Source organism: Microcaecilia unicolor, chromosome 10, assembly GCF_901765095.1.
Source record: "Microcaecilia unicolor chromosome 10, aMicUni1.1, whole genome shotgun sequence".
In the NCBI taxonomy this organism is placed as follows: domain Eukaryota; kingdom Metazoa; phylum Chordata; class Amphibia; order Gymnophiona; family Siphonopidae; genus Microcaecilia; species Microcaecilia unicolor.
The window spans coordinates 65,052,568-65,065,215 of NC_044040.1; the positions used below are offsets into that span (position 1 = coordinate 65,052,568).

The 12,648-nt window shown below is 40.1% G+C and overlaps 1 protein-coding gene across 1 annotated transcript in view; it reads left to right on the plus strand.

Annotated features, from left to right (window-relative positions):
* The window catches only part of CNTN1 (contactin 1), a 317,283-nt gene that overhangs the window by 238,009 nt on the left and 66,626 nt on the right, over positions 1-12,648 (plus strand). The window contains exons 15-16 of the mRNA XM_030216174.1: positions 8,827-8,985; positions 11,493-11,642. Coding sequence (XP_030072034.1) covers positions 8,827-8,985; positions 11,493-11,642 — 309 coding nt within the window. The remainder of the gene's footprint in view (positions 1-8,826; positions 8,986-11,492; positions 11,643-12,648) is intronic.

Genomic DNA, 12,648 nt, shown 5'->3' on the forward strand with positions numbered 1-12,648 from the left:
AGAAGGAAATTACATTAGAGGAAGGCGGGACATGCAGAGAGGGAAGGGAAGCGACGAGGAGGCAAGCCTGCCTGTCAGCTGTTTTTACTGCCGGTTCGTCACAACTTCGGGTAAATTAAAGATTTCAAGAAAAGTTGGGGAGCTGAGGGAGGGTGGGGGGGCTGAGGTTTGAATGAATCGCTAGACATGGATGGGACGGAGTGCAGGGGAGAAGGAGAATCGCTGGACATGGATTTGAAGGCGAAGGCAGGGAAGAGAGAATTGCTGGACATGGATGGGAGGGGAGGGCAGGGAAGAGAGAATTGCTGGACATGGATAGGAGGGGAGGGCAGAAGAGAGAGGAGACATGCTGGACATGGATGGGAGGAGAGGGCAGGGAAGACAGAATTACTGGACATGGATGGGAGGGGAGGGCAGGGGAGAGAGGAGAATCACTGGACATGGATGGGAGGGGAGGACAGGGGGCAGAGGAGAATCGCTAGACATGGATGAGAGGGGAGGGCAGGGGAGAGAGAAGACATGCTGGACATGGAGGGGAGGGCAGGGGAGAGAGGAGAATCGCTGGATATGGATGGGAGGTGAGGGCAGGGGAGAGGAGAACATGGGAAGAAATATTTTTTCACTCAATGAATAGTTAAGCTCTGAAACTCTTTTCCGGAGGATGTGGTGACAGCGGTTAGTGTTTGGTTTGGACAAATTTCTGTAGGAATAGTCCATAGTCTGCTATTGAGACAGACATAGGAAGCAACTGCTTGCCCTGGGATTAGAAGTATGGAGTGTTGCCATGATTTGGGTTTCTGCCAGGTACTTGTGACCTGGCTTGGCCACTGTTTGGAAAACAGGATACTGGGTTAGATGGACCATTGGTCTGACCCAGTATGGCTACTCTTATGTTCTTATATAATTACTACATTTCTTTGAAGGGGTGAATAAACATGTTGATAAAGATGAGCCGTTCAATATTGTGTATCTGGATTTTCAAAATGCATTTGACAAAGTACCTCATGAAAGACCCTGGAGGAAATTAGAAAGTCATGGGATAGGAGGTAGTGGATTAAAAACTGGTTAAAAGATAGAAAACAGATTAAATGGTCAGTATTCTCAATGGAGAAGGGTAGATAGTGGGGGTTTCTGCTGGGACTGATGCTTTTTAGTATATTTATAAATGATTTAGAAATGGGAATAACTAGTGAGGTAATTAAATTTGCTGATGACACAAAATTATTCAAAGTTGTTAACTTGCAAGAGGATTTTACAAGATTGTCAGACTGGGCATCTAAATGGCAGATGATGTTTATTGTGAGCAATTGCAAAGTGATGCATGTGAGAAAGAGGAAACCAAAGTACAGCTACATGATGCAAGGTTCCACATTGGGAGTCACCAACCAGGAAAAGGATCTAGGTGTCATCGTTGATGATACATTGAAACTCTCTGCTCAGTGTGTAGTGGCCGCTAAGAAAGCAAATAGAATGTTAGGAATTATTAGGAAAGGAATGGAAAACAAAAATTAGGACATTATGATGTTTTTGTATCGCTCCATGGTGTGACCGCACCTCGAATACTGTGTGCAATTCTGGTCACCGCATCTAAAAAAAAATATATAGTGGATTTAGAAAAGGTACAGAGAAGAATGACAAAAATGATAAAGGGGATGGGATGACTTCCCTATGAGTTAAGGATAAAGCGGCTAAGGCTCTTCAGCTTGGAGAAAAGACGGCTGAGGGGAGATATGATAGAGGTCTATAAAATAGTGAGTGGAGTGGAACGGGTAGACGTCAATTGCTTGTTTATTTTTTCCAAAAATACTAGGACTAGAGGGCAGGCAGTGAAGCTACAATGTAGTAAATTTAAAACAAACCAGTGAAAGTATTTCTTCACTCAACATGTAATTAAACTCTGGAATTTGTTGCCAAAGAATGTGGTAAAAGCACTTAGCTTAGCAGGGTTTAATAAAGGTTTGGATAATTTCCTAAAAGAGAAGTCCATAAGCCATTTTTAAAAGATGGATTTGGGAAAAATCCATTGCTTGTTTCTAGGATAAGCAGCATAAAAGCTGTTTTACTGTTCTGGGAGCTTGCCAGGTACTTGTGACTTGGATTGGCCACTGTTGGAAACAGGATACTGGGTTTGATGGACCTTTGGTCTGGCCTGGTATGGCAACACTTATGTTCTTATTGTTTCACTTATTATTGTGATAGGTGGGCCTGCCTATTCCTGATCTCCTTTCAGTCCATATCAAAAGTTGTAAGTGCTGCATGCACATCATGCCTGTTGGTCATTATTCTCCATTTCCACCCTTCCTCGGCCCCCCTTTTCTCAGTCTCACCCCTTCTCCCAGCCTCTATTATTCCATCTCTCCCTCACTTTTCTTAGCCTCCTTTTTGAGAAAGCCCACTAATCATTCCTGCTCCTCCTCCTGCCTCCACCTCTCACTCTCTGCAATGCTCTAGCAGGCTCCTGTCTCTCAGCTCTCATGACTTGGTACCAGTACTTTCTCCTGCCTCTAAGAGATAATCATAAGAACAGCATAGGAGTATGGGTACCTCATGGCTCAAATATCCAGAGAACCACATGGGCCCATGAGTCAGTAGCAAAACACTGCCACAGATATAGATTAAGCATGCTCTTAAAACCACTTCAGAACACTCAGAATGGCCAGCTGCTATAATGATACCCTCCTAGACATTATGCCTGGAGTAGGTGCTCCTTTCACTTCCCCTCCCCAACTCCACCCAACCCCAGCAGTGTGGCAGACATCCAGCATTAATCTGCTTTTCTTACTATGGATCTGGAGACAAAGATAGATATATTGGGGAAAGTTTACTTACTGCCTGTATGGCTGTAAAATCTTTTTCTCCATCCACTTTGCAGTAATTTTAAAAACATACGCGCACTTTTCATGGAATTTTGTCTAAGAAAAATACACATATTTGTAGTTAAAACAGTGCATTTACTGTTGTCGCATTCCCTTCTTAACCCTGCTCTTGGGAATACCTTGGCAGCAGCCGTGGTGTCTGTTGTTGCTGCACTTCATTCAGCAAATCCCAGACATCACAGTGTAATTTCTAGGTACCATAGCAACCTGGCGCTTGGAATTTGTTGAGCTCTGATTTAGTGAATATATATACAAATATAAAGCATGTAATAAATATGTACCTGTGGAGAGAGTGACGGCCTTCAAAGTACCACACAGATCCTTAAACTGTGTAATCTGCTACTTCATGAGTTACGTTAGACTATGAACTAAGTTATAAACAAACAATTTTTTAATATAATTTATTTTCAGTCATCAGAACACAGGCTACAAAACTGAAATGCACAAACAGGCTAAAAGAAGAAAATAAAATAGTCATGGCTATCGTTGCACACAATAAACTCTGTAGAAAGTGCTTGAGACAGAAATCAAGTTAACATCTTAGTTTAAGAAACTCTCCACAAAAGCCAAAAGTAACTCCAACAATTTCCCTCCCTTCCAACCTTTTTTTTGATAACCTGTAAAAAATGGCCCAGTGTGTGCCAATTTCACACTTCCACACTTCCACACATCCACAGACCACTTTTAACCCCAGCTTAGTAAAAGGATCCCTTAGAGAATAGCACTTGAATGCCAGTTGGCACCTAATTTAAAAATTAAGTTGGGTAATCTGACACTGTTCTATAATTTGTTCACCCAAATTTGCATGCTAGTCAGAATTTTGGGTGTGCAGCTTTATAAAATCTGGCCTTTAATGTAAATTAGCATACAGATGTGTAAACAAAGGTTGCATCACCTGGATCCATAGCAGTAGAATGTGTTTCTCTTATGGCTTCATGTAATAAAGTGCAAAGTGACTTTCAAAACTGCACTTTGAGTCAAAAATAGCACACCATGTTTAGAAACTTGCAAAAATGCCAAATCTGAGGTGGTTTGTCCATTTTCGTCAACTGAAGTCACATTGCAAATGTACATTTTTGAAGTGGTATGGTAAACATTTGCATGAAGAAAGCTTAATTAAATTTGTCATTAATGAGATTTTGTGTTACAAAAACATGCAAAGTACCTCATTAAAAAGGATCATACAGATACTGTAAGTGCATAGAAAAGGCTTTATGAGTTGAATTTTGTTAAAATAAAAAACTTCTGGAGCAGTAGTTAAATTTTGAGATCTTCTAATTTAAAGGGTTCATTTTATGCAATGGCAACAATAGTGATGATCCATTTTAAAGGGCTCTGAGTACCCTCTTTTGAGGCCCATTCCAGAACTTCCTGCCAGTGTTGGCAGCTTTATCTTTCTCCAGGTGCCTTGGGGTCTTCATTCTACTGTGTGTGTGCCTCTTTGCCCTGCTTATACCCATTCCAGAACTTCTTGCCAGTGTTGGCAGCTTTATCCTTCTCCATGTGCCTTGGGGTCTTCATTCTACTGTGTGTGTGTACCTCTTTGTCCTTTACTTCTCTTGTTGCTGAGGTCTTCATGCCACTCTTGGGGGCCCTTTTACTAAGCTGCATAAGTGTCTACGCGCGCCCAACGCATGCCAAAATGGAGTTACCACCCGGCTACCGCATGGCTCTTGTGGCAATTTCATTATTGACGTGCATCTGAAAAAAAATGTTTGGACACGAGTATTTGGCGTGCGCCAAGTGGCATTTGACGTGCGTAGGTCATTTCCACCTGGTTACCGTGTGAGACTTTACCGCTAGATCAATGGCTGGCGGTAAGGTCTCAGACCCAAAATGGATGTGTGGCAATTTTGATTTAGTTGCACATCCATTTTCGGCAAAAATTTTAAAAAGGCATTTTTGCAAGTGGGCCGAAAAATGATTCTGCGCACGCCCAAAACACGCATCTACACTACCGCAGGTCATTTTTCAGCGCACCTTAGTAAAAGGACCCCTTGATGTTTTGTAGTGCTGTTTCCTATGTTACAGGCACTTGCCAACAGGTTTAAAGCAAGTTTCAGTGAAAATGGAAGAACATCTCCACTTCTAGAGGGCACAATTGCTTTCCCCATTGAATATAATGGAAATGAATGAAATGACTGAATTGGAATTGGAAAAAGCACCAAATGAGTGACTGAGGCAAAAATGAACTGATCTGAAAATTTGCCCATGCTCATCCCTACTACCCACTTAAGTTTTCTTTGATTTGGATTCCCTAAATACATTTTAGGGATCTGTTAGAATTTCTACTACTACTACTTAACATTTCTAAAGCGCTACTAGGGTTACGCAGCGCTGTACAATTTAACATGGAAAGACAGTCTCTGCTCGAAGAGCTTACAATCTAAAAGACAAATGTACAGTTAATCTGATAGGTCAGACAGATTGGGGCAGCCTATATGTTCTGTTGTACCAACTCTTTTTGTGAGGAAGGAGTTTGATGCCAACTAGTCTACATAACATGTAAGTAAAGTCCAGGTATTGAAAAAGGGGAAAACATGAGCAAGTGCTCATCAGACAGTTGAGGAGCTGAGAGGGGACTTCATTATATTCCCACATGAGGAAAGGCTAAAAGGGTTAGCGCTCTTCACTTGAAAAAGAAACGGCTGAGAGGGGATATGATTGAGGTCTACAAAATCATGAGTGGTGTGGAGTGGGTGGAGATGAATTGATTTTTTACTCATTCAAAAAAATACAGAGACCAGGGGGCACTCAATGAAATTGCATGGATATACTTTTAAAACAAATACGAGGAAATATTTTTTCACTCAACGAATAGTTAAGCTCTGGAACTTTTTGCCTGAGGATGTGATAACAGCAGTAAGCATATCTGGGTTTAAAAAAGGTTTGAACAAGTTCCTGGATGAAACATCCATAGTCTGTTATTGAGATGGACATGGGAGAAGCCACTGCTTGCCCAGGATTAGTAGTATGGAATGGTGCTACTAATTGGGTTTCTGCCAGGTACTTGTGATCTGTATTGGTCACTGCTGGAAGCAAGATATTGGGCTAGATGGACCATTGGTCTGACCCTGTATAGCTATTCTTACATTCTTATGAATATTCAACAAGGCTTCACTTTGGAAAATCAGATACAGGGTGTCTTTCAGGGAGATATGTTAGTTTGTAGCAGAGAAAACAACAGTCTAGTAGCAAAACTGTTATAGGACTCAACATCATCAAGACATCAGGGGTTCTATTACTTGCTCATACCTTTATCCAGTATGATCCCATATAGCACTTAAAAACTCATGTTGAGTAGAGAAAATGATGAAAACAAAAGACCTTCAATCCCCTTCTTTAACCACTTCCTCCTCCTCCTACATATCCTGTCAATGTGCAATCATAGAAAACAGGAAGGCAAACGATCTGCGAAATCCAAAGTGGAAAATTAGCAAGAAGATCAGTATATTATCCAAAATATGTTATTGAAGATACCGTATATAAGACAGTTGCTCAACACAGGCCGTGTTTCGCCCACAAAAGGGCTACGTCAGGGGCTAGTCTGTATCTCTACGAGTAAGAACAATTGCAAATTGCATATCAGGACAAGGAAAAAGGAAATGCAAAAAAAAAAAAAAAAAAAAAAACAGCACAAACAGCGTGTCCTGTTGTGTTTCCAAATCACCAGCAAGTAGTCTTCATTTCCTTTTACCTTGTCCTGATATGCAATTTGCAATTGTTCTTACGTAGAGATACAGACTAGCCCCTGACGTAGCCCTTTTATGGGCGAAACACGGCCTGTGTTGGGCAACTGTCTTATATACGGTATCTTCAATAAAATATTTTGGATAATATACTGATCTGCTTGCTCATTTTCCATTTCCAATGTGCAATCATATTCAAGTTTCTGCATGGGTTTTCAGTCTTAACTGGAAGCCCATCAGGAAGAGGAGGCAGAGCTTGTGACTGTTCACTGACTCTCAGGCTTCCTACTGATTGCCACAACTGTGCTTACATCACAGTGCAAGTCCAGAGGGAGAAAGAGCTGCCCTGTATCTCTAACCCCATCCAATGATGATGTGGCCCTTTTGGCTCCTTACCCACAGTTTGGGGATCATCAGTCTAAGTATGGTTTAATGTGTTTATATGTAATTTTCAGTATTAGAAAACTTAAAGGGCAATTCTATAACAAGTCAGTTATAGTTATTCGGGAACTGAAGGTGCCTGTGAAAATATCATTTGGATGCATAAATGGTACAAATAGGCACTCAAATGGCATAGAGCATATTTGTAAGGGGGACTCTGATAGCGAGAGACAGTCATTCTCTTTGTCCTGTGTGGTAGCAGTGTATTAAAAGTGATATAGTAGCGGTTTCACAAGTCTGTTACATTCACCAAGTAGTTGTATCAGATAGATTTTATACGCCGCATACATTCAAGATTGTTGTTTCCACACATCCAACAGAGACTCCTGATGCAGGTCTTGGGTGAAACACAGGCCTGTGTTGAGTCAGTGGATGTAATAAGGCACTGGACATTAGCCCAAGTGGAACTCGGGTTCAATGTGGCTTACGAGCAAATGTGTGCATTAGTGTACTGTTGCATAGCAGTGACCTTAGTGACACAGGAAAAAGATCAGAATATTTTTCCTGTTGTATGTCATTTCAAATGAATGTATGATCATAAGAGCATAAGAATAGACATACTGAATCAGACCAGTGGTTCATTTAGCCCAGTATCCTGCTTCCAGCAGTGGCCAAGTACCTGACAGAATCCCAAATAGTAACAAGATTCATGCTACTGATCCCAAGGACAAGCAGGTCTTTCCCCATGTTTGTCTCAATAGCAGACTATGGACTTTTCCTCCAGGAACTTGTCAAAACCTTTTTTAAACCCAGATACACTAACCACTGATATCAGATCCTCTGGCAACGAGTTCCAGAGCTTAACTATTCATCAAGTGGAAAAACAAAATTCTTCCTGTTCATTTTAAAAGTTGTACCATGCAACTTCCTTGACTGTCCCCTAATCTTTGTACTTTTTGAAAGAGTAAAAATTGATTTACTTTTACCTTTTCTACACCATTCAGTATTTTGTAGATCTCTATCATATCCCCCTTCAGCCATCTCTTTTCCAAGCTGAACTGCCGTAATCTCTTAAGCGTTTCCTCAAATGAAGAGTTCCATCCCCTTAATCATTATGCTCACTTTTCTTTAAAGCTTTTCTATTTTTGCTATGTCTTTTTTTAAGACATGGTGACTAGAATTGCACACAAAACTCAAGGTATGGCCGCACCATGGTTATTATTAATAGAGCAAAGTTGTTTTGTTTTCTCTTTTTGTAAGGTAATTTTCCATTGGAGGCAATAAGAAAGTTTACTTTTAACAGGTTCATTCTTGTTTTTCATGTACAAAGACTTTATGATAGTCCAATATGTATTTCATTAGGGGTCTTTTACAAAGGCGTGGTAGGCTCTACGCACGTGTAGCGTGCATCAAAATGAGACTACCGCCAGGCTAGCACACCCGCAGGTGGTAATTTTGGATTTGGCATGCGCCCATAATGCCAGGACAAATTATATTTTTATTTCCTATTGCACGAAGTGTTTCCGGCGTTAATGGCAGTTGGCATGCGCCAACTGGTCACCGCTCATGTAGCGCGTGAGTCCTTACTGATAGATCAATAGGTGGCGTAAATAGGTGCATACTGGTTTCAGTTGTACCACAAACCCTTTTCCAGGTCCATTGAAAAAAAAGCCCTTTATCCCAGATGCGGTGAAAACTGGCCCAGCATGCGCTAAAAACTCGTGTCCACAATATCACAGGTCATTTTTGCCATGGCTTAGTAAAAGGACCCCTAGGTGACTGGAAAATTGATTCTTTCAATATGTATTCAATTTACGTTATTAATTTATGGATGTTAAACCATATGTAAACAGTACTTTCTGTTCAAATATATGTTTCAGGTCCTCCAGGTCCTCCAGGGGGTGTGAGAATAGAAGATATTAGAGATACTTCTTCTATACTAACATGGAGTAGTGGAACAGACAATCATAACCCTATATCTAAGTACACTATCCAGGCAAAGAATATCCTATCTGAAGAATGGAGAGATGTCAAGACAGGTATGCCTTGAAACTAGAAATAATAGTACACAAATTGTGGGAGTTAAATGATAAGCTCAACTGTAAGGTGAAGTTTCAAATAATGGGGCTTTTTACCAAGTTCTGCTAAAAAGTAGCCTGCACTATGACTAGGGTGTGGGTTTCCTGCTGGCTAAGGATGTTTTTTGGCACAGCTGTAAAATGGCTGCATTTTACACTTCCTCAATTAATGGCCATGTGCTAATTACCCAATTAGCGCATGACCATTAGCACAAGATCTCTTACCAAGGTGTTTTCTAGGTGGTAAGGGCTCCTGCACTAACCACATGCTAAGGGCACGATTCTATATATATGGCGCCTAAAATTAACACGTGTTAGGCAAACACGCCTAAGCGTATTCTATTTACGTGCGGTATTTAGCATATGCTTAGGCGTAGTTTATGTGATTAAATCTATGCGTGTCCATTTACGCCGAGAAAAAGCTGGTGTTAATCCTTGCGCGTAGATTTACGCGCACTGGCCCATATTTTATAACAACGCACATAGATTTGGAACGCCCACAAAATGCCTATTTCCAAGCCACTAAGCACGCCCCTTTTAGCCTACATGCATTAGAATTTAGGTGCAGTACATTACAGAATATGCTTAGGAATGTACACATGTAAATTCGAATTTTTGCCGAATAGTGCTCATTATTGCTGGTTGAGAGCTGTAAATAAAGCTTAACAGCTTGTTAAAAGTATTAATCTACAGGTACAGTTATAGAATACATATAGATTTATGTGCAGAACTGAGTGTAACTGGGCACGCTATATAGAATCCGGAGGAAATTGCTTAATGCACAGTGATGTAGCTGCGCTAAAAAGAAAAAGTCCTTTTTAGCACGAGGAAAGCACACGCAGATCTGAAACTTTCTGTGAGACACCTGAGCGCTCTAGTGCTTACCGCAACTTAGTAAAAAGGTCCACAAAAATAAAGGTTGGTGGACAAATGAAAATCACCATACTGGTGAAATAATTTCTGGAAAGTTCAATATAGGTATTAGATGCAAAGTTAAAGCAATAATTAGCCTTGATCTAAATTTTAAAATTGTATATGGCACAAATAATAGTGATGTTTGTGTAGCCTGCTATTGTACAGGAAATATTTGAGACAAAAAGAAAGCAAAATATTAGGGGTGTGCATCGTTTCTTATGTCTTTTATAAGAATTTTCATTTTTTTCAGCTCTTCTTTTTCCTATTTTTTCATTACAGGAGCAATATCATTAAGACTGCACACTCTTTTGGAAAGTGTGTACATTCATCTGAAGGAGTGCACACTTTTGCAGAGTAACACTATTTGTGAAGTGTTCACTATTTACAAAGAGAACACACTCTTTTGGAAAGAGTGGATACTCTCCAAAAGAGTTTGCAGTCTTTGAAAATAGTGCACCCTCTTTCACTCTTTGTGAAATAGTGAATAGTTTCACTCTTTGTGAAAAGTGTGCACTCTTTTGTAAGAGTGTGCACTATTAATGACATTCAAAAATTATTTTGGGAAAAAAGATATGAAATGACACGGGAAATATCATTCACATTTCACATGTTGTATCAAAAGAATGCACAGCTGTACAAAACATTCAGCAGGTTGAGTTCCAAACAGCAAATATCAAAGAAGCAAGGTAGACTATAGAAAAAAGCTGTTAAAAAAGTTCCAAAGTAAGAGACTGTAGGGGAGAAGTTATCAACGAGGATTATTGTTAAAATGGGTTATTTTATCATTACATAAATGAGACCCTCTGCTAAAATAGAATGACGTGGTAAAATAACTTGTCTTAATAGTAGCCCACGTTGATAAATTCTTCTCTTACGGAAGTGCAAGAGAGTCTCTAGGACTCTGCCTTAAGAACACTCTCTCACAGTGTCAGGGCTACCTTAAAACCCCTAGTCCTGCCCAAGGTGGAAGTGATATGGGAGGAATGGAGCCAGGAGGGCATGGTCCAGGAAGTATAAAAAAACCAGGTCAGAACTAGGTTAAGGAGGCCCAGAAGGAAGCAGGAATACCCACTGCAGATGCTTCCACTTTCTATGGTGTACTTCTGACATTATAAATAGTGCAGCTACCCTTAAATTAAGCAGACTTCTTTAGAGAAGGTCTCTAAATTATCAGGTGTAAATGGTTATTATGACAGTAGTGCCAGGGAGGAATTGGTGCAATTTAGAGAGACCTTAGCCCATAATAGGCACCATGGGTTTGTTTTATCAATTTAAATAATCTAGGAATGTTCTGTATACCTGATTAAAGCACTCACTCTAACATTTCCTTTTGTATGTCTGTGATCAGGTCAGGAAAACCAATCAAAACCTACAATGATGTTCCAATTCCAAGGACATACAGTAACTCCAGCTGATCACACTGGCTTTAGACCAAACTAACAAATGTGTCCTATACCTTGTGGGCATCAAAATAATAGTGTTGGCTTAGAAAAACTGAACTGCTTATGAAATATTATGTACTTTTTCTTAAACAATATTTTTTTTTCATGCAGAGCCCTCAAAAATTGAAGGAAACATGGAAAGGGCAAAGGTGGTGGATTTAACTCCTTGGATGGAATATGAATTTCGAGTAATAGCAACAAATAGTTTGGGGACCGGAGAACCCAGTTTGCCATCACCGAGAATTAAAACTGAAGGTGCTGGTATGTATAGTACAATGTTCAGCATATTAGTGTTACACAGAAAAAAGAAGATATTCCCCTAATGTAAAAATAAGAGAACAAAAAGAAAAGTAGGGAGGGCCAATCCAATTCCAGCACAAAGGAACCAAAAGAAAGTTTACTGGACACAAACTTTTAAACAAGACTCGATGCAGATCTGTGTTTCGGTGTAAAAACGCCTGCTTAAGGAGTGAATGAGTCTAAATTACAATGTTCACTATTTCATGTGATATACAAAGAAACACAGTGTCTTCAATAAAAACAATTGATGATCAAAACAATATGTAAATCAAAACAACTGCTCATGATTGTGCAAAACACAGCGTTGCTCTAACAAAATCTCGAGTGAGCAATTGTTTTGATTTACGTACTGTTTTGACCATCATTGTTTTTATTGAAACTGTTTTTCTTTGTCTATCACATGAAATTGTGGATCTTGTGATTTACACTCATTCATACCAAAATTCTTGACTCCTGAAGCAGGCATTTTTATGCCGAAACGCATATCTGTGTTGAGTCTTGTTTTAATGTTTGTGTCCAATAAACTTTCTTTTTGTTCCCTTGTGCTGGAATTGGATTGGCCCTCCCATGAGCGTAGTTTGACTTTCATTTGGGGGGGGGGAGGGGGAGGGGGAAATGGTGGGGTGTGGCACATTAGCATACTGATTTGCATACATGCATCTCATACATATTTATTATGGTTGTTTAAAAAAACAACAGACTGAATAGGAATCCAGTATATCAAAACAGTGAAGGTTTTTTTTTTTTAACTGACATGGGCCAGCACCATAGGAAATTTCTCTCACTGTCCCCTCTCATATTCACATGAACTGTCAAGGAGAGAGCAAATTTTCCTCTCCAGTGTCTCCCCAATCTCCCATCCACCTTTCTTCTTGTCCAGCGTGCTCCTCATGATCTCCTCTCTTCCTCCATGCAACCACACCTCAAATATTGTGTTCATTTCTGGTCACTGCATCTGAAGAAAGAT